General features: G+C 46.2%; 1 protein-coding gene across 2 annotated transcripts in view; it reads right to left on the bottom strand.

Moving 5' to 3' along the window:
• Window positions 1-27,782, bottom strand: part of Pxdn (peroxidasin) — a 75,858-nt gene that overhangs the window by 16,803 nt on the left and 31,273 nt on the right. Inside the window, exons 2-14 of one of the 2 annotated variants that reach the window (XM_055624859.1) lie at window positions 24,099-24,170; window positions 23,124-23,195; window positions 19,019-19,090; window positions 15,874-15,945; window positions 15,024-15,095; window positions 13,491-13,660; window positions 13,110-13,227; window positions 10,736-10,905; window positions 6,019-6,291; window positions 4,523-4,639; window positions 3,322-3,480; window positions 2,524-2,636; window positions 1,611-1,767 (exon numbers count right to left, since the gene is read on the bottom strand). In XM_055624859.1, coding sequence (XP_055480834.1) covers window positions 1,611-1,767; window positions 2,524-2,636; window positions 3,322-3,480; window positions 4,523-4,639; window positions 6,019-6,291; window positions 10,736-10,905; window positions 13,110-13,227; window positions 13,491-13,660; window positions 15,024-15,095; window positions 15,874-15,945; window positions 19,019-19,090; window positions 23,124-23,195; window positions 24,099-24,170 — 1,637 coding nt within the window. The remainder of the gene's footprint in view (window positions 1-1,610; window positions 1,768-2,523; window positions 2,637-3,321; window positions 3,481-4,522; window positions 4,640-6,018; window positions 6,292-10,735; window positions 10,906-13,109; window positions 13,228-13,490; window positions 13,661-15,023; window positions 15,096-15,873; window positions 15,946-19,018; window positions 19,091-23,123; window positions 23,196-24,098; window positions 24,171-27,782) is intronic. The other variant, XM_055624868.1, reaches the window with a different exon arrangement.

The following is a 27,782-nucleotide window of genomic DNA, read 5'->3' on the forward strand; positions in this document are numbered from 1 at the left end:
TATCTATCTATCTATCTATCTATCTATCTATCTATCTATCTATCTATGCCAGACCCTGACTGGACTAGAATTCACTATGTAGACCAGACTGTCCTGGAACTCACAGAGCTCTAGCTGCTTCTTCCAAGTGCTGGCAATAAAAGCGGGCACCACCAAGTCTCACCACCAAGTGAGACTCGCACTGCTTGTTCCTTTCTCCCCTCACATGAAGTAAATAGCAGTGAGACTCTGCCACGCACAAATAACCATCACCAATCTTTTAGTTATTGAAGCGGCTCTTGCCACACTATGTCATCTTAGCCCAATGGTCAGCTCGCCTTCATATCCTCATAGGCCTGACCACAGCTGAAGAGACCTGAACTTATGGTGGGGTGAACCCCCTTGCTCTGGGACAGACCATGTGTGGCTAGAATGACCTGCCCTCTGTGGTGGACATGGCATGGCTGGGACAGACTTCTCTGCTCAGGCAGACCTCCACTCCACTGCTTCCTCCAGTCTCTGGTGCATTTGTTCATATTGTGTTCTATTTGCCCACACTCACCATCTTTCTTCCTCTTCTCGCCTACTCTGACTTTCTCTCCCCATGTTGACTGACAGGTACAGGTCTATTTCATACCACTCTTGCCTCCTTACTGGTCTCCTTATTGGTCATTTAGAGATAATCTTTTTGTTGACTTTTCCTTTTTCAGCCCATCTGATGGCTGGATGCCCCAGGGCAGAATGGCCAGTGGTGGTCTTAGACAAGCTCTTCTGGGTGACCTCACCCAGTCCTGGGGTATTAATATTCTCAGCCCTGACCCCTCCCTTGAGCTCCAGACCCAAACCTCCCTCATCAGCTTCTTCCCCTTGCTGTGACTGAGCAGGGCTGGTGTTTTTCCTCTTCCCCAGAGCTGAAACAAGACAGCCCTCTGTCAGAATGCAAGCAGGGGAGAATGCAGAGATGAAATCTTGACACTGGATACCCACTACCCCAGGAAAGGATAGTCAACGTGCATGAGTAACATCCCAGGCTGCACGTTGCCATGACCAACTGGGAGACACAGGATGCCTGTACAGACCATTGTAAATTGCACTGTCAGGTATGAAAAAGCTCCTGAAAATTGTGAAAAACCAAAGGAAGGGGAAGGTACTCCAAGGAAATCCCAGCCATGGGCCAAGTTAGGGCCAAATATTGTGTCCTCTGAATCATCGTGAAACCCTATTTTCATTTGTTTTCTGGTGCTGCAACAAATATCCTGGGGAAAGTCAGGTAAGAACTTAAAACACCAAATCCAACCAAAAGCAGGGAGAAAATAAACACATCCTTCTTCCTCTCTTATGTGGTTCATGATCCCTTGTGTGATCCCTTGCCTGGGGAATGGTGCTGCCCACAGTGAGCTTGGTCTTTTTACGTTAACTAACAATTAAGACCATCCCCCACAGACATGTCGACAAGCCAACTCTATTCTTAAATATGCTCTTCCTAGGTGATTCTAGATTGTGTCACAATAACAGCTAAAACTAACCAGCACATACCCTAGATGGATGCTTATAGGATGAAGACAGAGGCCTGAGAGTATATCCCCCAAGCCCTCTGAGACAGCACCTTGTGTTCGGCATACACATCTTACCGTTCACACTGAGCACCATGCTGACAGAGGCATATCCAATAGTGTTCCGGGCTACACATTCATAACGACCTGCGTCAGCAGTGCCGACATCATTGATGGTCAAGAATCCCTCGGGGCTAATATGAAACTTCCCACTTTCTGTTACCTGAACACCATCCTGAAGCAAAACAATAAAAATGGGGAGTGCAATGAGAATAGGAAACAGAAGTTGCTTTTCTGGGAGCCAGGAACCTCCATCCACTGTTAAAACTAGAATGAAAAAATTATCTCAGGCTGTTTATGTCTGTCCCAACCTTCCCCGGGAAGGAAGGAGGCTTATTACAGCTCTCCAAGCTCAAACCCACTCAGGGGGAGTAGCTCCTCTATACACCTGTCCTTGGCTGAGAAGAGAGCCATGTGCAAAAGATGAGCTCCGCTGTATTAGGGATACCCGTGCTAATTATTGGAGGCAGAGAGCTATGGCGGACAGCGCCCAGAGAAACAGGCATCTCAGAATGCCTTCCGAGAGAGGGTGATTCAGAAGCAGAACTGGTAAGCCACATGCAGACCAGGGCTGTGTCACTCTGGAGAAGATGAGTGTGCAATGAGGGAGCTGGAGGGCCCTGAGAACTGGCACTCTGTGAGGACTGTAGTGAGGTCACTATATCGGCTTAGCAAGCGCCTTTGTGTACAGTGATTTCAGCCTAACATGGGATAAACATAAAGAGCAGAGAGAAATAAGTAACAAAAACTCAGCCTCACTCCTTGAAACTGTATACCTGTAAAGGACTACACACTAGCTTTGGATGCTGGGGAGGATATTTTCTTTTGATTATTTTTATTACTATGACTTCCTTCACGGTAATTTAAACACACACTTACTACATCACACTACCTGCATCGGAAGGAGCCTGGGTGAGGTGCCAGCTCTTACCTTGTTCCAGGTGATGGCTGGCTCTGGTTCCCCCTGGGAACTACAGGGCAGCTGCACATTGGTGCCCACCTCTACAGTCATGTCACTGGGAATGCTGGCAAACACCGGGGTGACTAGAAGGAAAATGCAGGGAATGAGGCAGCACCAGATCTGTATGTACCATAACACTTCACAAGGGCAGAGCTCACACTCAGGCCGACCCTGCAAGTGAACTGGACTGAGGTCCTGTTGGCTGAGACGAAAGGCAAGCCAGGCTGTCTGAGCTCCCTCACCCACACCTAGGACCAGCAGGCAACAGCTTGCAGTGTGGTGTGGCCTGCTGACAGAACAATGATCCTGATGTTCAAAACTCATCAGGCAGGAGAGGGGGCTTGATGGGGACCATTGTGGGACACCCTCAATGGGGAACTGGATCTGAGCACGCAGGGTTTGCCAACCTAGTACAGAAAGGGAAGTCCACAAAACCCACAGTGGTATTATGGGCCTAAGAGACAAAATAAAGTTCATGGTACCCTCAAGGGCCTCAGGCTACATCCAGCTGTCTGCCCTAATAAACTCACTAACAAAGTCTGCATCATCATCGAGGCCGGCATTAGATGAGCAAATGTTTTTATAACAAAGAAAGTGATTTAAGTATCTGTGTGAATCCCTCATGAACACAAGAGCCAGGGTTCTAAACATAACACAGAGACCAGAAGAGCCAGAAATACAATGCCGATGCTGCATGCTGATGTCAGCTGCAGGAAGTCTGTCACTGAAGACAGGCACGCACACATCCACCAAGTCAATAGCACCTACCTCTGGGCTGTACCGTCAGGTGGGCCACGACCTTCTGGGAGCCTATGATGTTGACAGCCTGGCACTCATACTGGCCCTGGTCATGAAGGGCAACCCCAGAGATCCTGAGTGTTCCCGAGGACAGCACCAGGTGCCTCCTGTCCACTGAGAGTTGGCTCCCTACAAAGTGGGGCAAGACACGAGTCAACCTAGACATAGAGGCTTTTGGGGTTAGGGTAGAAGACAGATGGAGACAGAGAATGTTATCTCTCAAGATGGCAGTGTCACCAGGCTAAATCTCCTGGATCGGGTACCAAATGGTCATTCCTGCTCCAGTAAGCAGACACTTATTCAACATCCCTATGTAGGGCTGATACAGCAGCTGATCATCCACTCAGGAATATCATAGAAAGGAACAGAGAACAGAGGCAAAAGGTAAAACTGGGAGCAAGAACAAGACAAGGACTTAGGGAGCCTGTAAGGCTGACCCCAAGCTATGCCTGGGGAAACAGAGAGGAAGGAGGCGTGGGCACAGGTTACACAGAAGTCCAGCCCCCTTTAGAGGGGAGGATACTGGCATATGTTTTTGTGGATAAGCCTTTTCCACCAGGGAGCTTTCCTAGCCAACCAAGAGGAGGTGTGCAGCTGGCCTCTACCTCAGTAGCCCTGACTGGGGCTCCTCAGAGGGAGGATGCAGTGGACGTTTAGTTGAAGACAAAGTGGCAGGACATCTCCAGGGTCCCTGCCTAGGCTACAGGGCAGGAACACTAGAGACCTACTTAGGTTCCCTCATGGACTTAGCACCTGCCCTTGCTCCAATCTCATCTAACCTATTGAGCTCCCATCAGACCACAGGAGCCAGGAACTTACTGAGTGCTAAGCAATCACACTCCAAGTGCAGAAATGAGAATGGGTGGACAGCTCTGGGAGTCAGGAGGTGAACCCTGTTTTAGTGGACTCTACAAGGGACTGGAAAACTCTGACACACTGAGCCACTGCACAGTTGCCACAACAAGCACCCTGTGTCCTTCTGCAAAGACAGCATCAATCCACGATGTCTACAGTGACCATCCTTGCAGCACTGCAAGGCAGGTTCTATAGATACCTACAGCCTCATCCACAGCCCACCCCTTTGGGAAAGATACTGGTTCTGTCCGACCCAGAGACAAGAGCTTGTGTCCTAGATAGATGAGAAGGCGGAGGGCCCAGGATAACATCTTACCTCCCTTGGTCCAGGCGATGACTGGCTGAGGGTAGCCCTTAGCCTCACACTGGAAATCCACAGTCTGTCCTTCGATGACCACTCTGCTTTGAGGGGTCACAGTGAACTGAGGAAGGGCTGCGGAGGAAGAATACTTCAAATGTGACACTGAGAGAAAAAACCCTGTGAAGTGACTGCATAATAGTAGCACAGCAAAAGGACTTTAACAAGGGTACCACGTACTCTTGAGCAGTTCCTCCAAGATTAAATCCTTCCATCTTGAAGGGAAACTTAAGACATAAGATGTGGAAAAGAAGATGAAAACTACAGGATGTTCTAGTAGGAAGGGGAACACTACAGTACTTCAGGAAGTCCCTAAAACTGACCAGACTCACTAGCCTTCTTCCTCCCCAAGAGTATATAAACACTAACTCTGCTGGGAGAAGGCTTTCAGACTGTCTCAGCCACCTGGAAGAAGCAGACACCAGCCAAACAGTGTTGAAGCAGCAGAGACCGGTCAAACAAAAAGAAGTCGAGCTGCCTGCAAAAAACTCAGACCAACTGAGCCAACAGCAAAGGACACTCTTTAACCTGCTGAGCTGCCTGCAGCTGTGCAATGTACTCCAGGTTCCCTGTTTTCGTGAGCTGTCACCCACACTTGGGTGGGCACTGGAGATACAGCTGCCATTTATGCTCACCCATATTCCTGTAAAGAACCCCAGTGAAACTCATTTGTTTAACAAGATAGACTCTGGCGATATCCATACTTTGTCTGGAGTGAGCAGATAGGGACCTGATGCCTGGACAATGGGAGTGAATTGGTGTGTATGTGGTGCTCTGAGTGTACCCTGAGGTCACAGTGGTAGTGAGTCAGCATGTGCATTCATGTCCACACTCACAGATGCCAGCACCTGGGTGCTCTGAACATTGTAACCTCAAAGTCCTATTCTCCTAAAGGAAGCTGTCCAAATCGTGTGTGACAGGTAGAGAGGCTCTTATAGATTTTAAAAAGTAAGGCAGAGCTGGAGAAATGGCTCAATCCCTAGAAGCCACACAAAATAAAGCATGCATTGGCGCTAGGGAGGTGGGTTCTTGAAGCTTCCTAGCTAGTCAGTCTAGCCTATGTGGTGAATTCCAGGGCAGTGAGAGACTCAGTTTCAAGGAAAACAACAACAAAACAGCCAAAAGCTCCCAAACTGAAGACAAAGTGAAATTTGCTCTCAGGTTTTTATACGCACACCCACCCACATACAAATGTGCATATGCACGAGCGTGTTCACACAACCATGCGCACATATCAAAATAGCTAGGCATGGTGGTTTACGCTTTAATCCAAGCAAGGGTCACAAGTTCAAAGCCAGGCTCAGCTGGCAAGACCTTGTCTCAAAAACCAAGGAAAAGTGAAAGAGCTGAGTTAAGTGGCACACAGAAGGTGTGATATGGTGCAGGCTGGGTAAAGCCAAGGGGGTGTTGGAGCTATGCAAAGCCTAGAGTCTGATGACACACAGGGCGCTTACCTTGGACAATGATGAAGGCTGTGGCATGGATGCTGTCCACACTGTTGGACGCAAAGCAGGTGTACTCCCCACCGTCACTCTGGGCAACGTTCTGTATGTACAGTCCTCCAGAGGGAGTGATATTCACTCGAGGGTCAACTGGCAAGGGTGTACGGTCACCTCTTGTCCAGGTGATCTGTGGCAGAGGGTGGCCTGTGGCACTGCACTCTAGAGTGACACTCTCACCCACCAGTACCTCTGTGTTCTGTGGCTGGATCACAAAAGTGGGTCGGGCTGTCACAAACAAAAATTCCCAATTAATTTTTCACAGCTTCACAAGATGTCTGCAGGTTATTTTTGATGTCCATGCTGTTCATTCACCCTACTGGTTTCCAAAACAAGCAAAGCCAATAACGTTTAATCACATCCTTTCTTGGTGCCTTTCCTTTCCAAATAAATGTGCAGATGGGGCTGAGGAAATGGCTAAGTAGGGAATGAGACACTTGCATTTGAACATGGGGGCCTCAGTTTAAGGCCCAGCATATACACAACACATGTGGTAGAACCTATAATCCTAGCACTCCTCATGAAAGATGGGAGGCAGAAGGAGAATCCTCAGATTCTCGTTTGACCAGCTAGCTACTTCATTATACAGAGTGACGACCAACGAAAGACCCTGTCTCAAACAAGGTTCAAGGCATGGACCAACAGCCAGGAGTGCCCTCTAGTCTCCACACTGTGCCACACAGGTATCTACATTCACCCATGAACACAAGGATTTAAAAAAAAAAAAAAGGCAGAAAGTAAACTAGTGCCCACACTCAGATCAACCAAATGCAGGCAACCTGGGGACCACTGTGGGGGAGAGCTGCCTTTCTTCCCCTAGACACATTCTGAATTCTATGAAGAACCTTTACTTTTTTTCATTACAAACTCACTGCAACCTGATTAAACCTTGGAGGCAGTTTCTACTGGCACATGAAATTGTTGGAAAATCCACACATTTGCTAATATGCTTCATGAGAAGGTTTCTGCATATAGTGAGGCCACAGTAGACACACATAGCCTACCTAGAGACAGGCAGCCAAGGCCACAGCAATGGAAGCTGTGTGCACCTTGGTGTTGGAAACTGTACTCTTTGGAACTCATCTACATGATTTTCTAAACCTGTACCATGAAATATGTACCGATTTTTTTGGTTTGGTTTTTTTTGTTGTTGTTGTTGTTTTACCCTTGTGCCATTTTTGGCCCACAACCCTTATCCATAAACATGGAATCCAAAAAGCTCCAAAAAACCAAAATAAATAGATAAATAGATAGATAAATAAATAAATAAATAGATAAATAGATAAATAAACAAACAATTGTTTGCAACATTTGACAAAGGTGGCATGAGGCACTTCTAGTCTTTATGGAGACTCTATGAACAGCTTTCCTCGTGGACATTAGCACCTGGATGCTATGACATGTCTGCGTCATCCCAGACTGTAAACTGGAAATGAATTATGTTCTATGTTGCCCTTCTTAAAACCAAAACAAAAACCAAGCCAAACAACCAAAAGCTTGGATTTCTGGAATTCAGAGGCCAGCTAGTCCAAAAGGCTTTGAATAAGGGATATGGGCCTCTGGCACCTAATAATTTTGAAAAACAACTGAAAGTATATAAAAATATGAAAACATTAAAAAAAATAGCTGGTTAAATTAATGATAGATCCTGGAACCTGACACAGTCATGAAATACCTTTGTATTCCCTGTATGTACTTTTCCATTTAGCCCTGAGCATGCATGGGACTACTGGAAGTAAATCCTTGGCTACATCATTTGCCTTATTTTGATCTTGAGAGACTAACTTGTTATTGTCACCACATCTACGAGGTTAAATGATCTACCCAAGAAAAATAGCAAGGAAGTCCCCTGCACGGAAGTGAGAGAACATAGGCTTCTAGTGCACGTGCCTCTCTAGAAGGAACAGGAATGCACATGGATGTTTGAGCAAAGGACAGGAACAGGGATGAAGTGAAGGAGAGGCAGGAGGGTGGCTTTCCTAAATGTTTTTAGTATCTTGTTGTGTTTAAAATTCACCAGCAGCATGCTCATCTGACTGGCAGACAAGAGACGGTGAAACTATTCAGAGTTCAAAACGATTCTAAAGTCAGGTCTTCTTGAGGGCATCTGCGACCCCCTGTCCTTAGATAAGATGGGACAAGATTAGACTCCAGAGGAATAAGGCGGAAAACTAAAAAGAAAGGCAATTCCCATCTATCTCCTAGAATATGACTGGCCAGACACAGAATTCTTATCTCATCGAGGCTCTGGTTGGCACCCTCAGGGGTTCAGTACCAACCTCACCCCAACGGGGTGAGGAAGACAGGTTGGGAAACAGGGAGGGCAGAAGGCAAGGCAAAGGAAGAGTGAACAGCAGAAGTATCTTGCAGATTAAAAGTACAAAACTCAAAAATAGTACATAAGCGGAGACAGGTTATCTTAAAGAGAATAATAAACAAAGTAACAGGACTTTGGTAATTTAACAATGCATTCGAAAGTCAGCAAAACTGCTCAGCAGGTAAAGGCGCCTGCTATCCAGCCTGACAACCTAAGTCAACCCCCAGGCCCCACACAGCAGAAAGAGAAAACTGACTCCCAGACTCCCATAACTTGTCCTCTGAGCTTTACATGTATGTTCTCTCTCCCCCCTCTCTGTCTCTCTCTATAAATAAATAACTATAATAAAGGATTGAAGAATACATTTAACTTTTTCTAAAATAGGGAGCAGAAAGTTGGCTCAGTGAGTAAAGGCACTTGCTGCCAAGTCTGACAACCTGAGTTCAGCTCGCTGGCACCCACTTGGTGGAAGAAAAGAACCAACCAACTCCACAAAGTTGTCATCTGGTCTCCACACGTGCTGTGGCATGTGCGCACACACTCACATTGTGTACTACAGACAAACTTCCAGAGTTGCATTGGGAAGATGAAAAAACTAATTCCAATAGCTTAATATTCAGAAGATTAACTCCCTAGGAAAATGCTACCCAACGTATATGGCCCCAATAACGGTACTTCAAAAATACAAAAAAGCGTATTAGCCAGGAAATGCAGGCTTTGTTCCTCTTACTACAGGCTGGTGCCACAGAGTCTGCGACAGGAGTTTACAAAGCTTTCTGCACAGGTCAACGATACAGCTCGTCAGCTTGTGACTGTTCCTCACCAACTCTCTGCTGCTACAGCAAGAAGGCAGCCAGCAATGTCCCAATAGGACTTAGTTTACAGACGCTGAAATTTGAACCTTTCATAATCGTCAAGTGTCACATAAAATGTTCTTTTAAAAAGTGTCAATCACTTTAAAATGTTAACTGTTAAGTTAGGAACTTTAGATGAACGGGAAGTGGCCATGTTTGATCCAAGGGGTTTGGTCGGCAGACTCCTAAGCTCGCCCCTTTCTGAGATGCCCAGGCTGAGCAATATTCTGGATGAGGCCCTCTGTGTATATCTGAGCCAGCTACGCCAATACGTTCAGCCATTAAATAAATAAAGCCATTGGCTTGGAGAAGAAATGTAACTCATACTGAAAGGAGTTAAATTCCAAATCATCAGTGCACAGAGAGCTGTCCAGGATCCAGTGACCTGTGTTCACAGCATCTCTCCTCAGTGAGCTTCTGCCCCAAGCCTGCCCTGTTCCCTATGTCCCCTAACACACGTCACTGCTGAACTACTACAAATCCAACTTGGAGGCTGTTTATGCTGCTTGTCAACAGTGTTCACCACTGTCTGTGACCAGGAGTCAGGTCCTACTTCTCTCCAGAGGCTGACAGCAGTATCTACCGCAAAGAGGTTAACTGCCTGGGGCTCAACTTAACAGAATGTTACTTACGTAAGGGCTCTATTCTAGCCCCAATGCCCTGCTGGATTTCCTCCCAATGAGATTTAGCACCTAGACATTCTAAATTAGTAATATTTAATTATTTATGTTGGGATGTACCAAGACAGCCATAAAGAACAAAGAGTTTATCTTTGTTCTTTCTTGTTTGTTTCTATCTAAACAAACAAGAAACAACTCAGCATCGGGTGCATTGCCATGATGTTGGCTTCACAAAAGTCAAAAAATATGGTGCTAAGTAAAACCAGATGCTTAGCAACCTGTAGACAAAGCCAAGGCAGCAAGAAGGCTTCACAGAACCCAGGCTATCCCCGGTAGTGTAAAGGTCTACTGCATATGTCACTGGTATCTGGTGTCTAAGGGTTACGGTGTCCCTTTATCTAGAACAGAGGACACAGACCATTGACAGAATAGGTCTTCCTCTGATTTAGACAGACCTTTTGCACCTTAAATGTTATATGCTAGCACCTTAGGCATGGATACCTTAAATAAATATCAATATTTAAAATTTTTCTTTGAAGTAATCGAACCCCTTGGCCAACGGAGACCTGGCTGACAGAAGCACGGTTTTGATGTGGTTATGCGGGTACCTGCAGTAAGGCATGGCCAGTCTCCCCAGATTCCCATGGCCATTTCTTGCTTGCGGCAGTTAGTAACACAGAGCTTCTGTGTATGCCCTTTTCTGCAGGGGGCAGCTATGGACCTGGGGCAATTTAGAATGATCTACGACCCTATGCTTCAGAAGTCTTGTGCGCCACTTGATATGGGAGCTTTACCATCTCGGACTGCCCTGAGCTGGAGTTCAAAGACAGGAGGAAGTGGGTAAGTTATGGTAACCCTCACATGCAATGCCCTCCACTTACCTGGAGAACCCAAGTACCTGAGGGTCACCTCCTGTGTTTTTGCCTCTCCAGCCACATTCTTAGCCATGCACTGGTAGACGCCCTCATCTGCCTCCTGTGTGTTCTGGATCATCAGTGTGCCATCGTCCAGCAAGTTTAAGCGAGAATCCGTCTTCATGCTCAGCTCATTACTACAGGGACAGAAAGCAGTGTGCCCACAGCATAAGGGGATGCACCTCTCCTAGGATTCGGTCCTACAGTGGGCTCTGACACTCTGAATGCTGATAATATACATCAGGCACAGAGAAGAGCAACAGCCTTCCAGATATGCCCCCTCAGCAACTCTGACTTAGCAGGCATGTGTAGAAAAGTACAAATATGTGCTCTCTGTTACATGACCAATCTAAATGCTTTAATGTGGTCCTAATTCCAAACATTACCCTAATGGAAAATGCAGATAAAACACTTCCCTTTATTTCTGCAAATTACAGGGGTTTTTTTTTTTTAATATAAAAATGTAAGTTTTAATTAAAAGCAAGAAGCCAGACATGGTTCCCACATCTATAATCTCAGTACTTGAGAGGTAGAGGCAGAAAGATCAGAAGTTAAAGGTCATCCTCCCCTACACAGCAAGTTAGAAGCCAACCTGGAATGGATGACATCCTGTCTCAAAGAAACAAACAAACAAAACAGCCTCTGGTCTGGCCTTCCTTCCTTAGCTCATTCATCTGGGCATGTTCTGACTCAGTCTCCCGAGAAGGCAGAACCCCTGGTGGGTCAACAGCAAGAATGTCAGGGAACCTCATTTAGCAGCAAACAGAGCTGGCACCAGAGATCAGGCCTTGGGACTTTGACTCAAGGTCTGTCATATTTATTTCTATAGTTTTAACTTAGGCTTCAAGTCTCCCATTTATAAACTGAAGGCACGAAGATCTTGAACCATATTTATACTCCTCCACTGCTTAATACAACCTTCTCACACTTTAGAAGACCTCCCATTGTCAGTTCTGGATTTTAAATCTCATCAGCCCCAGAACTACCAGTGACATGGAGGTTTCTAAATGGCTGGATGCATGTCACATTTTTCCTCGCACAGCTTTGGATCCAAGATCAATGTGACCACCTTAAGACCCGGCACAATCTTGAGCACTTCATGACTCTGATGCATCTCCCACTGGGCCCCTGACCTCTCTCAAATGCTGAGTGGTCGCTCTCCCATTTGTTTAGTCTATAAATGGAGCTTTACTTAAGAGGTTTGTGTTTGCTCTGGAATCTGAGTCTCAGCTAGAACAAGGATGACTTGACAGTCACTGTCTGAACTTTTTGTTCCGAAACTCAACTAGTGATGTTCTCAAGGAGGCCTCTTTGCTTCCACAAGACTGAGTTCAGCTACTGGGCTTGGCATGAACACACTGGGAGCTGGGCCATGAGGGCAGTCCTTGCTCTGGGCAGATGCCTCTCCATACAAATGGATTTAAGAGGCAACTGTATGATGGTTTTGTGTTCAGGATTTCCCTCTCAAGATTCCACCTTCAAAATATAAGCTTAAAAATGTTTCCTGTCCCCACAGACCCATAAGGATCCTATCCCCAGGCACCTTGACCTCATTCCCACCTGGGCCTCTGACAGCACATCATAGTCATCACTGCTTGGCCAACCCCACCCATGTATGTCCCTCTGTGCCCACCCCTTCCCATGCTAACCCGAACACCCAACTCTCAGATCCAGCTAGACGAATGCTCCCACAACTGGGCCAGAGTGCTGGCAAGCAGATGACGCCATCTGCCATCCATTAGCAACTGCTGCCAGATGTGAGGCTGTCACAACCCTGTCTGCAGAATGAAGAGAAGCTCCTTCATTCAGGACATGACTCCAGAAGCCATGAGGGGGGGCCTGTGCAGACTTATCACAGGCCCCATAGTCAGGTCTCAAACAAGATATGGACCTAACACATCAGCTGTCTCCAGCCCCAGGCAGTCCCTCATCCTGGCTCAGGACCAAAACTTACAAACAACTTGCCAAATGCCAGAGGCCCTAGCCAGAGAATAGTGGGAAGGAATGGGCATATAGTACTTCCCCAGCTCCTACATGATGGAGCAAGAAAGTTCCAGAATGCTGCCAGGCCAGTGGCCGACCAGGGGAAAGGGACCTATGCCCTAACAGGAGTGAATCCCAGGGAAGAGAAAACCATTCTCCCAAGGACTCATCATGCTCAAAAGAGTCTTCCATCAGCTGCTGTGTGGAAGAGGAAAGATGGTGAATCTTTCTATCCTTTACATCTTCCTACGTATAAGGGAAGGTGTCTGTCAAGGGTGGGAAGCCCAATGGGAGAACATGCGGCTCCTGGTGTGGCCCCCAGGACTCCAGTGACATTTCTGCTCCACACACAACTCACTTGTTTCGAAGCCAGATGATCTCAGGTTTGGGGTTGCCCTCAGCCCTGCAAGTGAAGTACACTGTGTTCCCAGAAGTGACATCTGCATCCTGCGGCTCTGAGGTGATCCTGGGCCTTTCTACATGCGAGGAACAAACACCAAAGAGAAACATGAGGCTCACACAGGTCGGGACCCAAATCAGATTCCTCATGGCCAGGTGATACTGTAAGCCCTAAGCACACCTCTCAGCACAGACGCCACCACAGAAATGACATACTGCCTTTCCAGGGTTTTGGCTCTCCATGATGGAAGACAAGCCTTCCTCTGGAATGTCAATAGGGATAAGCCTAGACTTCTGGGGTCATACTGGTCCTTCAGCGGGGCCCCGGGGACCCACTCACCGCAGTTGAGCTCTTCTGGGGTGATGGTAGCCACAGGGCGCCCTTGGATACGTCTGGGATACTCGCAGGTGGCTGCTGCTTGTGCATTCCCAGACTGGGCGTAGGTCTTCAGCAGATCTGCCAGCCACAGGATTTCACAGTCACAGTGAAGGGCATTGGAGTCCAGTCTCCTGTGGGAGGAAGAAGCCATGGAGACACCCAGGAGTTAGGAGATAGTGACCTGTCCTGGACAGACCAAACTCCAGGTTCTGGAGCCTCAAGGCATGCCAAATGTGAGGAAATATGGCAAACAAGATGTGGTACCCCAGGCTCAGGTATGATATGGGCACAGGGTTTGGGTAAGAGCCATCATGTGCTGGGGCACCCAGCCTGAACAACTTGTGTAGCAACACCCTACAGCCAGAACAGGACAAAAGGGTCAGTGAGTGAGCCTGGATGGGCAATTCAGCATGACATACTGGTCCAGTCTACCCTAGCCAGCCAAGTGAGGTAGAAGTCCATATACCATTTTGACTGTTCCTTGGAAGTGGTCATTTCAGTGAGGCCACTGAGGGCAAGACCAACTCTGATCGGCTTAGCCCTTATCTCCAAATCGAGGATGCTCCTGTTTGAGCAATGTAAAGGAAGGAATGTAAAGGGTCAGAAGGGCTGGACTTCCTCTAAAAGAGAATTGTCTCTTTCTAGGGCTGTAAATGGGGAAATCCATTTGCAGGCTGGTCCACTGGTTGCCCCACCCTTCACCCTGGTTCTTCTGGGTTGCTCTTTGTGGCATTTTGATCTGGCAATGTTTTCCTCCCTCTTATCCATCAAAGGGATGAGTTTTCATCTTATCTTCCCACCCCTGATGTGAATTCACTTTGCCTGATCATTTCTTTCATGAAGAAAGTCTTTATGTCATGGGCGATAAAGCAACAATAGCTCACTTGGAGAGGAAGCCAGCCCCCGTGAGCCCTAGAGTCCACTATAGACACCACACATTCCAGTAACCTCTTAACTGGGCAAGTGCTCTTGAGGCCATGGAGAAAAAAATCAAAGTAATCGAGGCTGTTAGCTAACTCCATTAGCATTAAAATATCTTAATTCCGTTATAATAGGCACATAAAGATTACTTCTGGAGGCCTTTAAAAACTGGGTAGGCATCAGCTTGCTTGTTTGTCAAGTAAATGAGTTTTAAGAAAAGGGAACTGGAGGCATACCTATGCATATGCCCCCTGGATGGGCTTTCATTCTTGCCAGTAAAATATGCACCTTACAATTAAAACTTAATTGGGGGAATTTAAACATAATTAAAAAAACAACTGTCTCAAGATCCTTATTAAAGAATCAGCCTGCTGCCACAGGTGAGTTGTCTGCTTGCCTCATCACACTGAAATAGATTTAACAGGCCTGACTCCCTGGCTTACAGATGTCTCTTCAGGCTCTCTCGAAGTTGGAGATACTTGGCCAGTCCACAGAAAGGGCCAGAGGAGAGAATGAGGAGAGAGGGCCACCCACAGACACTGCAGGCATGCAGATACCCGGATGTACACTTACAGCCTTTTCATGGACTCCAAGTGGCTGAATGTCCCAGGAACCAAGTGTGAGATACGGTTGTTATGTAAAAATCTGGGGAAAGAGAAAACAGAACAAAGTTGGTTAAAAAATAATTAATTAAAATAAATAAATAAATAAATAAATAAAGACTTCCTACACATGTGAAAATGAGCCCAAGAGGTCACATATCTTATCAACTGTAGTTATTTAATATGAGTAAAGTTGACAGCTATTGAGAGACCAAAAGATTAAAAATCAGCTATTAATTAAGGCCTGAACTATGTTGGTGGAGAAGTCTAGTAATGCCCTGAAGGGAAGGACTGCCTTACTGCATTTTTCCCCACCCACTAGAGATACAGTTGCTAGGAAACTGGCCCATCCCCCCTAGGGAGGGACACCAGGTCATTATGGTCTGGGGACCTTCCTATAGCCAATCAATTCAAAATGTAGCATTTTGACCAATAGATGCTTGCCAGGCAGGAATTGCCCCTGCCTTGGGCATGCTGGGATGGACCAGAATCTTTAAATCACCCAACTAACCTGAGCAAAGGGTGCTTGGCTCCCACTGCTTCGGCGGTGGGGGGGTGTGGGCCCAAGATGCAGCTTGTAATTTACAATAAAAAGAACCTCATGTATTTACAGCGGAGTCTGTTTATTCCTGGTCTTTTGGGGTTCATGAACTGGGCAGAACACTATGTGCTTTGGTTCAAGAAATAATTGGATTTCTTTCCTATTTTACTACCATTCCTAGACACAGAATATGGAGTCCCAACTTCTGATTATTAGCCAAGGGATGGATTTTACACCAAAGTATCATGGAAGTGTTAAACAGAAGGGAAGCAGGACTCACAGTCTCTCCAGCTTCGGCAGGTGCTGGAAGGATTCTGGGTCCAGTGTTTCTATCTGATTAAAGTGCAGGTACCTGAGGGATGAAAAAAGCAGCCCAACGTGAATGACTTACTGACCTTTTTCAACCCAGATTTTTGGCTCCAAAGTTTTCACACACTTCACACCCATATGTCACTAGGTACTTCCCTGTGCTCTGCACAGTGTAGAGATGAGGAGGCACAAGTGAGAACAGGCAGGCTGGCTGACCCATAGACGACACCTCAGGACTTAAGAAGCCCTGGGTCTCCATGAACCCAAGTGGCGTGATGGTGGCCCAGCCACTTCACATCCATCTATAAAATGCCCAGCGATAGGTAACAAGGAGGAACCAAAAGCAACCTAGCAGACAGGGCCCCGTCCACGTGCACACATAGGACCCGAGCACTCTAAACTGTCAAAGCTTCCATGTGAGACTAAGAACGCTGCAGATACAGAGCCAGGCACCCAGGCAGGAGATAAGCATCTCTAAGTCACATGAGGTGATGAACTTCCCCGAGGTCCTCAGGTCACACAGAACACCCAGAGTCCATTCTTCTTCCTATTTAAGATGTCTTCGTAGCTCAAACAATTTGTAATTTAGGGCATAACTAATTTCATTCCCTTGAATGCTAGTTTGCTCTTTTTGAAAGATGGTGGGACATTTTTGTTCAACAAAACATCAATCAAGTTCTTTACTCAGACCTTGATGGCCTAGAGAAGCCTCCACCCAGGTAGCCATGGTAACAGATACTCCTGTACAATGGAGGGCCAAGGATAGAAACAAGCAGCAGAGCCAACATACAACCTTCTTTACCACAACTCAATAGAAAGCCTTATTCTCCAAGCCCATTTCATTAACTGTGAGAGCAGTGTTTCTCTTGGGTCCCCTTATGGCCTTCTTCCCTGGCATCTCCCCAGGCAGAACCAGTCCAGAGCCTCCTTATCTCTGAGGACCACAGTTCACCTTTCCTTCCTCAAGCACATGGCACTGTGGTCTCCATGGCCCTCCTCAGGTGCAGGTATGTGTCCCTCACTTCCCAGATGACGATGTGTTTGCAAGACAAGCAAGAAGGAGAAATGGCATCAAGGTCAATAACTGTCATCACTGCATCTGCTCCAAGGATGTCCAAGGAGACAGGACCAAAGAGGAATCCTCACCCCATCATGTGTGCCTGGTGTGTGCTAGGCAGCTGAGACTGATATGTGTATTTTGTATGGTCCCTCAACCCTGCAGCTCATGGGAACCATCAACACTGAGACGCTGCTGGGGAGTCCTGAGCTAAGCTTGAAGAACAAGAGAGAAGACAAGAGGGGTACAACAGAGCCCATGAGGGAGGGCTCCATGGTGTCCCTTTAGCATGCAGTGAAATTTGAACAGGTGGGCCTCAGACATCCTGACCCAAGAAGCCCTAAGGATAGTGGTTGTCAGAGTTTGCACAACTCTGAACTGCTAGGACTCCAGGTAGATTCTGGGTACCATCATCCTTCTCTGGATGGCTGGAAAAATGGAGGACAGGGAGTAAGTCCTCAAGGACACAGGACACCATTGCTGAGTCAGCTAACTCTGATCCAGTGTGTGGAGCTAAGAAGGATGACAAGGGGCCCCTGTGGCATGCTTGCCCAGGGCCTCTCCATTCAAGCTTTCACGGCCTCACAGTTCCCACTGTCCCTGCTGAGTGGCAAGAACATGTGCAGGAGAGGACAGAGAGGGTCTGAGGCAGGGCCAGCAGGAACTCCCTCTTCCCAGTCAGAGAGAGCCCAAGGCTCTGGATCCTAGGCATGGGGAGTCGGTGTGTTCAGTGCTTTTGACACACTGACCTGATGTTGTGATCATGCCTGCAATGGGTTCTTTGTCCCCTGGTCTTGCTACAGCATTCAGATCTCAGAAAGAAGGCCATATCCCATCAGCAACAACTCGTCTCCTCTAGCCTGGGGTTTTCTAAACTCTGAGCTGACACAGGATGCCTCTCCCTGTCACTGACGAGCAGAAAGCCCCACTGGCAACGAAAGCCACTCAAGTTCACTTGGTCCTAGCTCCTCTGGCTTGGGGGGGGGGGTCCTTCACTGAACTCACTGCCAGGTTAGCACCATGGTGTCGGCATGAAAATGGCCTGTGTCCCTTTGTAAACTCGGTCTGTAAAGTCTCTAGACTGTTCCCAGGGTTTTTGCAATGACCCAGATTCCCTGTTTCATTTATCTGAAGCAATTTACCCAGGACCTTACAAATAGCATCATCCTGAACATGCTCACGTCCCATACCTAGGATGCAAGACCTGCCTACTGGACAACTGATGTGGAAATAGGTGCACCACATGGGCTGCTGCAGCACGAGGTCCCACCTGCTGCCACCCTGACCCAGCTGTGCCAGACCTCCACAGTAACACAGGGACAGACACCGGGCTGAAGTGCAGGGCTAGTCCTGCAGTACATCCAACACTTGTTTTCCATCCATGAAATTGCAAAGCCCAGAGAGCCTGAAATCCCACAAGGATTTTGCCTCAGCTTACTATGTGAAAGGCACTCAGTAAGGCACACAAACCAGAAATCCTTTATACTGGCACATTTATGCCGGGGTTGGGAGGTGGTGGTGGTGGTGGTGGTGGTGGACCCACAATGAGAGACTTCATAGCAGAGTCCAAGCTCACATATGGCTAAAGAGAGAACATTTTGACACACTCACCACCCATTAACTACAACTATAGGGAGTAAGGCTCATGTTCTCCAAAGCAATGACACATGACAGGGACTGCATGTGACCATGAACATGGCTCCCATCCCGTTCCGGACACCCTATCACAACAGCCCATCTAGCTCCTGCTTGCTTGCTTGCCTGTCTCCACCCCATATGAACACCGAAGTTCTTGCTGTTCAACAGGAAAGCAAGCTATATTCCTGTTCCTGAAACAGTGAACAGGGGCCGGGTCTGATGCATAGAAGAAACATAGCAATGTCTGCTCTTGGGTGAGCACAGAGGAGCAAGGTGGGAGAGGTGGGTGAAAAACACCCACTGGTGCTTCTCCTTGTCATGCACATCCTCCCTGCACCCCAGGAAGTACGGACATGCATCATGCAATCAGTCATCCCTCCCTGTGGGAGGCGATAAGGCAGATGGCACGGGGGACACTTACAGTTGCTCTAGAGAGGCAAGTCCCTTAAATGCTTGCCTGTCAATTGACTGGATCTCATTCTTGTACAAATAGCTGAAACAAGAAACATGGAGGAGTATTAGCGCGCACACACACACACACACACACACACACACACACACACACACACGAGCTCTCAACTCCAGGTGGAAGGAACTGAGCTGACACGGGGAGAGTGGTTTAAAAGCAATGACCGCATGAAGGTGCAAACAAAACATTACACTGCAGGTGCCAGGCCGCTCTCAATGGTCACTTCTCTTATACCTCAAGGATCAAAAGCAAATGCTCCCCAGATTCTCTCTCCCGCTGTGACTACTGAAGTCCTGACATCGGCTTCAGAGTCTGGGGAAGATACAATGCTTTCCCTACACATGTAAAGCATTGATTGTAATAAGATCATAACCAGCACTTTCTACTAAACAGATACACCTTCACGGCTCTGGAAAAACAGGGGGTCTAGAGGTGTCTTGAACTTCTCTCCCACCCGCCCCATTCTTTATACAGCAGATGCAATGCTTTCCAAGAGCCATGGGTACCACAGGGTCTGTTTTGGAATTGCCTACAATCTAAGAAAGGGCTTCACATTTTTAAGCGGTTGAAATTAAAACAAACAATAATTGTATTTCATGACCCATGAACGTTACACCAAATTCCTAATTCAGAGTCCTTCATCAACATTCTGTTGGAATGGTGTGTGTGCTGGAACTACCTCAGTGTGACATGTGGACATGTCAGGCCTGCAGTGGACTTATAACCTAGTCCTCGGCAGCCACCCTGGGTAAGAGATGGCTTCCCTGCCCTCTCTCTGGGATTGGTGTGTGTGTGCATGCATGCATGTATTTCAGTGTCTGTGTGTGTGTGTGTGTGTGTGTGTAATAAAACCAGAAAGCATGTCATGAGAGCAGAGTATGACACCGTAATGGAGGTAGGAAGTGGAGTCTGAGGTAAGCATAGAACCTGTTGGAGAGAAGGCACACTGAGGGCAATGGAGTCTGGGAACAAATGAGAAAGTATAATGACACATATGTATGAAGACATCATAATAAAGCCAAGTACTTTGTGTGCTAACATTGAAAACATAAAAAATTAAATTGAAAAGACATGGATGCCAACTAACAAAGATGTGTAAGAAAAAGAGAAATAAAATAAAAAAACAAGCAAAATTCTTTGCCTCAATTCTTGTGGTATGACATGTCCAGGATCAGATTACTCACTGTATTCACTATTATCTGTGCAAGACCCTACCTCGTGGGATTGAACCTGCTTCCTTTTAATTGCTATAACCCCCCAAAGGTGGTTTATATTTGCACAAAAGTGCAAATCACGAAGACCCCCAAAGAACTACAAACTTAGACGTAAACCATGCAGGACCTGCTTGTCCCCATCAATAGCCCAACACCTACATCAAAAGCCACGTCAGGCACTGGTCCTCCAGACTCTCTGAAGCCACGCACCCATAGTAAAAACTCAACCTTTGTGCACCCTAGTTCCCCCCACTCTTTCTTTGGTTTCTCTGTGTAGCCTTGGCTGTCCTGGACTCACTCTATAGACCAGGCTGGCCTCAAACTCAGAGATCCTCCTGCCTCTGCCTCCCTGAGTGCTGGGATTACAGGCATGCTCCATTGCGCCTGGCTACACCCTAGTTTCTTAAATGGACAGGATCACTGAGTTAAATAATTGTGTGTGAGGCTTTTTAGTCAATGCCTGGTACAGGTCAAGCTCCTAGGTCTGTGTTACCACTGTCCCCTGTGTCCACTTCTTTAAGCAAAATACTGAAAAACATTGCCTTTTACTAATGCAGGAAAACGGGGTCCTTCTGAAGGCTGTCTAAAATAACTATAGCCAACTAACACATAAAAATGTATGTTTATAAAGACATTTTGGGTAGGGCTTGGTATACAGCTCAAAGAAAGGTACAGGGGCAAATCTCTGGATTCCATGCTCAGTACCACCAAACAAAATAAGACAAAATGTTTAAAAACAAAAATTAAAGACACTGAAACACAATTTATTTCCATAGGATAAAAAAAGGTTGATGTTCTAATTATTAAGTATATATATATAAAATATATATATATACACACACATATATATAATGTGTATATATACATTATATATACACATTTAATATATATAAATAATATATATTATAAATTATTATTTAATTATTAAGTGTATATGTATATATACACAATATATAATATATAAATATTATATTATAAATAATACATATTACAAATTATTATTTATATATTAATATATATTAAGAAATATATATATATATTTCACACGTTTGGTCCTTGCACTATGAACTCTTTCTCAAGCAGAGAAAGAGTTCTTATCATCAGGAAATAGGAATGAAGTCTATGGCCAGCGCCTCACTAAAGCAACAGAGGTCCAGGAAACAAGGACTACATAGAATCCAAACATGTTTTTTGACCAAAAAGGCAAAAGGCTGAAATAATTACTAAACTTTAGACATTATTTTTAAACACTTAAAATACTATTACTATGGTGATCAAGAAAGTGCTCCCCTAAGGAGATCCCAGGGATCTGGGGAATGAGGCCAGCCAGACCTGTACAAAGCTGCACGGGCACTAGGCTCCACTCCTAGCAGCCTGTCCCCAGAGTGACCCGTCCCTACTGAGACCAACTGTCCTGACCCCACTTTAAGCTGACTTGCTGTGGGAGGCAGAGGAGAAGTCAGAGCATGGCTGCTGGGGAGAGAAGCAATCACAGAGCAAGGCCAGGAGATACGGTTAAAGAGACATTGTGGAAAACAGTATCCCATACTGCCTGATACTGAGTGTATTCTCACAAGAAAAAAACTCAACGAAACATAAAACAGTTAAAAATACAGATGCACACTGCCCTAGTTCTGGCTCCAGCAGACACTATCTACTTTCTAGGAAATCAAAGCTCCCTGGTGGAACTTGGGCAGCAACAGCAGGAAGTTTAACAAGGAAGCTTAAGAGCAGAAGCCTGACCTCCTGGCTTCAAGAGCAGTGCTGAAATTCAGCATTGCAGGCCACAGAAGCTGGGAAAAGAGCTTGCACACAGCGCTGTGGCTGAGGAAATTACATTTCAATAAACAGGAGCTGTAGGGAGGTCCACTACAATCTAAGTCATAACACACATCCACACTGAAAAAAAAAAAAATGATTTGGCTTAAAAAAAAAAAATCAGCCTAAGTTAGAGCTGTTTATATGCAATGTGGTATGGACTTCTGAGAAAAGAAATCACTGACAGAATGGCTCATTTTAGGAAATCATTTAAGTCCTAAAAGAATCATTCCCTAAATGCAGGTGGCAGGTGCTTCTTCTGACCCGAGTGGACACTGAGCACAACCCATAGGAATCACTGTGTTTTCCTCGATCCTTCTCATTCTCAGTAAGTTCCTGGACACGGTACTAAGCCAGTATAAGACAGAATATCCCTATGTGACAGTAGGCTGTCCTTAAACTCAAGGTGGTCCTTTAGTCTCAACTTCTCAAGTGCCAGAATCACAAACATCACTCCTGGCTTTTTAAGTATTTTTAGAAGAGTGATGATTTTCTAAACTTCAGAGCTGACTTCAACAAGCAGGAGGCGATTTAAAAGATAAAGATGAATACCTTAACTATAGAAACACTTAACTAGATAAAAAAGAAGAGGCAAAATGAGGAAGACGAAAACACTAAAAGGAATTAGTGACATTCCAAAGAAATCTGTAACTCACAGTCATAACCCACTTACAGCTGGAAAAGCAGCTGAGGCCTCTTATCTACAAAATGCATTTAGGGATGCCTGTACCCCAGGAGCCTGCCCAAGCAAGCTGTGCACACTGCCCCTCCCACCTGCAAAGTCGTACAGCCCAGACCACAGCTGCCACAGGCAGTACACGTGTGCACGCCACTCAGCCCACCTCACCCATCACTTAAAGACTGATGACATGTTTTAGAACTTCACTCACCTTCTAAAAATAAAACCATTTGGGGACGGTGTTTTTGCGGTAACTCACAAACAGGACAAACCTCGGTTCTACATTTACATACTCTAGGAACAGACAGTACATGCTTGTGGGGTACAGAGCTGCCCCTTAACTTACAGGTATTTTAAGTTCTCCAGGTCCTCAAATGCACTGCTGGGAATCCTCTTGATCTGGTTATTGTTGAGAAGCCTATGAAAGAAAAATGCCAGCAGATGTAAACCAAACAGAAATACTTTCTGTAGCCTTGAGGGTCAGAGAATGATGAAGTACAGACCTTCCTGCCAGCAGCCATTAAATCCCAGCTCGAGTTACTATGGTTACCAGATAGCTTTCTTCCACTATCATACATATTAAAGAAGTAAATCCTCTCTCCTTGACACAGGAGCGTGCATCTTTAGCCCACCACCTGTGAAAGTCTCTCCTCCAGGAGGACTAAGGGTCAGTTTAACACAATCATGGATGTATAGGACATATGTCTCTGGGGTTCTTCCACAGGGTGAGGAGCTGAGCAGAGCCACCTCCCTCTCTGCCCTTAGGGACTTGAGTGATAACTTATCCCCACACCCCTAGAAGTAGCTTCCTGCTGTGCTTAAGGTACTTCAAAGAGCCTGGAGTCTGCTGTGGCTCCCCGTTGCTCTGGGGGATCAAAGCTCCAAGGCATTATTCAACGGCTCTAGAGCCCAGCCTGCATGCAGCCAGGGAGCTCAGGATATGACTGCACTCCTCAGCCATACAGGGAAGAGGTGAAGGAACGCAACCTCTGAGGTCAACTCAGCCAGCGAAGGTGTGGGGGCTGAAGCGGGCCGAGTCCTTCAGGAAACCCGAGTGAGCGCAGAACACTGCTGCAAACACAGAAACGCTTCAGCATTCAGCAGCAAGAATGTGGCTGAAACACAGCTGAGGCCCCAGGGTTCTGTGTGCTGTCTCTACACAAAGGGCAGGTGGGTTTGCACCATCCTGCCTTCCCTCAGCCACCCCCACCAACTGTGGCAATTGGGGGATGGCCACAGCACTTGACATCTACCCAGACGTGCACAGTACAACCCTCTTCTTTTTTTCTACACGGGCTACCAACTAAATATTCTAACTTACAGTGTGTTCAAGTTCCTCAGCCTCCTGAATGCCCCAGGCTGGATCTCTCTGATTCTGTTGAACCGAAGATCTCTGTAAAGAGATAGGAAATGTATTTTACTGACAGAAAACGCACAGCTGTTCTCCCTAAACAAATGACTTCAAGATGAAAAGACATTTAAAAAATTACACCACACAGGCCACCCTTCTGGGTGAACTCTCTCACTGCAGGAATATTCTGCTGAGTTAAGGACCAACATTACACTTAATCTGGGGAGATAAAAAAATAAAATAAAATAAACATAAAAAAATCACAGGAATGAATGCCCTACGCATTCCACCCTTGGCCAAGCCCACTGAACAGTGTACTTTCAGAAAGTCTCAGGATAACACAAACAGATAGATCTGTATAGATTCAAGGTGTCACACCTGCTGTGAATACAAAACAGTTCAGCATTCGCCAGAAGAACATGGCTGAAACACAGGTAGGGGCCCAGCCCACAGTGTTATTTACCTCCATGAATTTTAGCTGGCCATCCCAAAGTATAAAGCCACCTCAGCAGGACATTGGGGAAAGAAGGACATCCTATATACAAACTGCAGACTGGTGTTTCCAAACAAGTACACATGCCGTGTTCGCTTATATTAAAGTATTAAAACTGGTTCTCATTTTCCCTGGGAAAGGGCACATATATACGCAGCACACAAGCCAGAGAGAAAAAGAACAGACTTTGGGATGCTGAAGCAAAAGGCAGTCTCTGAGCCCGATAGCGCTGAGCTCAGAGCAAGTAAGGGAAGATTCTGACCACACACACACACACAGTATGACAAGCCCATACCCAGGACAGAGTCAGGTCAAAGGTCTCTGGACAGCTAGGCAGTGAGAATGTGTGGACATCTGCCTCACTCTTCCCAGGAAGTTCATCTCTAGCTTGAGCTGAAAAGTAAATGTATAGGCTAGTGAGATGGCTCAAGGGTAAAGGCACTTGCCACCAATCCTGACAAGGGACCCACATTGTGGAGGGGGAGGAGTGACTCCCACAAGTTTTCCTCTAACTTCCACAGGTACACAATGTCACACAGGCGCACACGCGCACATGCAAATAATTTTTTTTTTAAAAAGCACCTAAATTTACACGTGTGAATGTCACTGAGTAATGAACAGAAGCCCACACCTTTCATAGGTCATCTTAGAAAATTAGAATTCCTTTCTCCAGCTTTGACAGAGATGTTGTTGTAGGTTGTTAGCCCAGAGTTCATGTGTCTCAGGGTGTGGCTGTGTGTAAAGATGAGGTCTTTCCATAGGAGATCAAGTTAAAAGGTGGATCCCGGCCCAACACAACTGACATCCTCATGAGAAGGGAAGCAGGGAGACAGATATGCAAGGATGGTGGGGGACAGCTACTGAAGGTCACAAATCTACCAGGAAGGAGGAGGAGTTCAAGTGAGGTGGGTTCCCTGATTAGGGGTGCAGCCTCCACCAGCAGCTGTGCACTTCCGGTTAATCCACCCAGTATGGAGAACTCTGCTGTCAGCCTTGGGAAAGAACAGGAACCCTGGGACAACACAAAGCCAGAGCAATGAGAGATTGTCTTTCCTAGAATATCCTCTGACCTGAAATGCTGAGGAGCTAGCAAAGGGATGTGGTCCTTCCCAGAACTTTTTCCATGCCATGGTCAAGTTCTCCCGGTGGTGGGAAAGTCAAGGTTGCCTGCCTTTTCTGCTTCCAAAGTAGCACAGCTTCATTCCAGTCTCCAGATCATGGCCTCCTCTCACTTTTTCCTAAGATTTTACTGGGGGCCCTGTCCTTGCCCTAGCCAGCCCTCTTCTGCACTGACATACATGTTTTCACTGAAGTGAGATTTTTATTTCACAGAGCATCCAGTGAGAGATGTGAAGACTCAGGAGAGAGGGTGGGGCACAGTGAAAGTTCTGTGGAAAGGATGGACCCAAATGGGCCAGCTGTTGATAGGAAATGAAATCTGCTTAGGCTCTAGTATGATCTCAGACACGGGGAAGCTCTGACCTGATGTAAGCGTTGGACAGACAGTACGTTGTGGAAGTCGAGCTGTACATCACTACTCATAATAAAGAGAACAAGCTCAACTTGGGAATACACACACACACACACACACACACACACACTATCTTGAACTCCAGCTCTCCATCAAATTCCATTTCAAAAGACAGAAGGATAGACAATGTGTGTGAATCTCTCGGAAGCAACTATGAGGGCTAAGAGATCGCTAAGTTAAGATGAAACCTAGGCAGAATAAGGAAAAAGCTATGAAAGACACTCTCCCTAGTCTAGCGCTGGGGCCACCAATCCTCTGGTCCTAAGGACAGAAAGCTCGCTCTGAGCATTTGGTCCATGGCCAAGTGGTGTAACTGCACACCAGGGATCACATACTGAAATCTAAGTACCGTTGACAAGCAGAGTTGGATAAGGTGTTCTCTGAGTTGTTTCTTGTTTCCTTGTGTCACTGCATCTTAGTCACCATGCATTCCCGCTAGACAAAGCTGGTGCAAGCTCAGGAGGCAATTTCACAACTTGTGCATAAGCACTCAAGGACTGCCAATCTCAGCCTGATGCTAAGAGGGTCAGAGGGTCCCCTCTGCAACAAACTAGGGTTCTTAACCAACAGACCGAAACCACCATGGACCAAAGTGAAACTCTAGAACTGGTAAAGGGTGGCTGAGATGAAAAGCTCACTCCACAGACCTTGCAACACACTTAATATTGCAGAAATGGGACCTTGAAAGCCAAGATAAATGTTGGAGGATACCCAACTAGAAGGACAGATATTTATCCTTGTACACTTGTATATTTTTTTTTCTGATGACCACAGCACAGGGAAAGAGCTGAAATGGACATGCTCAAGGGGATTGGAGCAGGCTGACAACTCAGTCTACATGTCCATACCTCCTGGACACATTGGGACAGGCTTAGACTCCGTCATCTTACAGAGGAAAGAGAAACCAAATCCAAGGTGAGCCCCAAGTTCAAGGACATGAAGACACATGACAGAGCTATATTCTTCCTGAATGAATACTCATTTATTCAGGGAGGGCTGCCTGGAGCCACAGGAAAGGCTGTTCTTTATAAAGTTCCTGCAGTGTCCCCAGTCAGTAGCAGAATCAGTGGTAGAGGTAGCATCTGGAGACTTTCAGAAGGGAATTCTGGGTCACAGCTAAAAGCACAAAATGGGAACTGTGGGACAGGGTAGAAATGTGTGTTTTAGCAAACTCTCCTGAGAAAGCAAGACGAGACTCAAACAATAATGCCTTTCTGTCTGTTTGGAAGGTCACAGTACACGTATGTACTTGCACACGTGTACACAGTCATGATATGGAAATGGCTTCCACACATGTATAATCATTGTGTGTGCAAACAGCAGCAGCATTTCATTCTTCTCCAGCCCTTAGTCCACCTATCACTCCTGTGAGGTTTACCTGTGAATACACCAACCCTTCATTTATTTTTGTTTGTTTGTTTTTATTTATTTTTTCAGAAACATCTGCAGATGCCTGAGGAGGCAGACCATAGAAAACTAAAGCGTGGAATCCTCTGTCCCCTTCATTATAAATTTAGCCCAGTTCAGATGACACTGGAATTCTTATTTTTAAAATCATAATAGTTCTACCAAAACCTCTAAATAAGAAAGAAAGAAAGAAAGAAAGAAAGAAAGAAAGAAAGAAAGAAAG

The sequence above is a fragment of the Psammomys obesus genome, unplaced genomic scaffold (genome assembly GCF_907164565.1).
Source record: "Psammomys obesus unplaced genomic scaffold, mPsaObe1.curated_primary_1811, whole genome shotgun sequence".
Taxonomy (NCBI): Eukaryota; Metazoa; Chordata; class Mammalia; order Rodentia; family Muridae; genus Psammomys; species Psammomys obesus.